This window comes from Aegilops tauschii, chromosome 3, assembly GCF_002575655.3.
Source record: "Aegilops tauschii subsp. strangulata cultivar AL8/78 chromosome 3, Aet v6.0, whole genome shotgun sequence".
NCBI classification, from domain to species: Eukaryota; Viridiplantae; Streptophyta; class Magnoliopsida; order Poales; family Poaceae; genus Aegilops; species Aegilops tauschii.
This window is the reverse complement of record NC_053037.3, coordinates 321,997,704-321,999,494: the sequence shown is the minus strand read 5'-3', so window position 1 is coordinate 321,999,494 and position 1,791 is coordinate 321,997,704. Positions and strand designations below refer to the sequence as shown.

General features: G+C 53.8%; 1 protein-coding gene across 1 annotated transcript; it reads left to right on the top strand.

Annotated features, from left to right (window-relative positions):
• Positions 1–1,054: 1,054 nt before the first annotated feature.
• Positions 1,055–1,417, top strand: LOC109758671 (uncharacterized). Its single transcript, XM_020317541.1, has one exon. It carries the CDS (start codon positions 1,055–1,057, stop codon positions 1,415–1,417), a length of 363 nt encoding a protein of 120 aa, XP_020173130.1.
• Positions 1,418–1,791: the final 374 nt, after the last annotated feature.

Sequence of the window (1,791 nt, the reverse complement as noted above, 5' to 3'; positions counted from 1 at the left end):
CACTGGCGAGTCCAAGCCTGGGATATGGCTAGAAGATTATCGAGTGGCCTTCCAGATCGACAACGGCAATGACAATGTGGCCATGAAGCATTTGCGGCTGATGCTGGAAGGCTCCGCTCGGGCTTGGCTTACTCAGCTCCCGCCAGGCAGAGTATTCTGTTGGGATGACCTGGCGAGGGTATTCATCAAGACTTTTGAAGGCACATACAAGAGACCGGGTGGCCTAACCGAGCTGCAACACTGTGTGCAAAAGCTGAATGAGACTCTCCGAGAGTTTATTCAGCGGTGGACCACCTTGCACAATATGGTGGAGAACGTCACCGAGCACCAGGTAATCTGTGCTTTCAAGGCCGGAGTTAGGTACCGGGAGCTGAACATGAAGTTTGGCCGAACTGAGACCCCGACTCTCAGTCGAGCTATGGAGATAGCCAACCGGTATGCCAATGGTGAAGAGGAAGACCGACTGAGGAGCGGCAAGAGCCGAGCAGGCGACGCGCATTAGTCAGAGAACAAGGGCAAGAAGCACAAGCGGAAAGCAGATACCGAAGGGAGCGCCGAGGCCGCGGCTCTGGCCGGCCAAGGCAAAAAGAGCTCCCAAAAGTAGAAGAAAGATTGGAAAGGGAAAAAGCAAGTCACCATGAAGAGCAACATCCTCGACCAACCTTGCCAGATCCATACGAATAAAGATGAGGAGGGTAATTTAATTTTTCCCAAACACACCACTCGGGAGTGTCGACTCCTGAAGCAAGAGATGCGGCAAGATTCCTCTGGAGACAAGGATGAAGATGACGATGATGGAGCCAAGGGTACTTCTGGGTACCCCAATGTCGAGAACATCTTGATGATCTTTGCCGACATCGAGAGCAAGGGTCACCTCAAAGTCATCAACCGAGAGGTCAACATGGCAGTTCCGACTGTCACCAAATTTCTCGACTGGGCCAAGACGCCAGTAACCTTTGATTAGTCGGATCACTCGGCCCACATACCGACCCCGGGGCGGCATGCCTTGGTGGTAGATCCTGTTGTGAGAGGAGTCCGACTGCGCAAAGTCCTAATGGACAGCGGCAGCGGGCTTAATATCATTTATGCCGCCACATTGGAATCGTTGGGAATCCCGATGACCTGGCTCAGCAAGAGGAACATGCAGTTCCACGGGGTAATCCCTGGGAAGAAGGCCAAATCACTTGGCCAGATTGCCCTCGATGTCGTGTTCAGCGAGGAGAAGAACTTCCGAAAGGAACGACTGACTTTCGAGGTGGCGGACTTCCGAAGCAGTTATCACGCCATCCTGGGTAGGCCTGCCTACGCACGTTTTATGGCCCGTCCATGTTACGTGTATCTTAAGCTTAAGATGCCAGGGCCGAAAGGCGTGATCACCATCACAGGCAATCGGAAGTTGGCCGAAGAGTACCTCTAGAAGGGCTCCTAGATTGCTAATGAGCAGATGGCGATGGCCGAACTGGACGAATACAAGAAAGCGGTGGACACAAGCGAGTTGTTGAAGTCCAAGAAGCCGACTACAGAATCTGCTTTCCAGTCGGCAGGGGAGACAAAGCCAGTGCACATCCATCCTGAAGACCCGAATGCTGCTCCGAGCAACATCTCCACCACCCTCGATAGCAAATAGGAAGCCCACGAGGTTTTTGGAAAGTGCAAAAGGAAGTTTTGCGGAGTCCAGGGGCCAGACGCCAGGGTCCCTGGCGTCTGGGTCCAGACGCCGGGAACCCTGGCGTCTGGCCCTGGAGTCCGAGAAGGACTCTTGCCTTTCGGGTGAAACCGACTTTGTGGAGG

What these genes read in the sequence shown, in the direction of transcription:
- LOC109758671 (XM_020317541.1), top strand. Translation starts at nt 1,055, where the DNA reads ATGGACAGCGGCAGCGGGCTTAATATCATTTATGCCGCCACATTGGAA.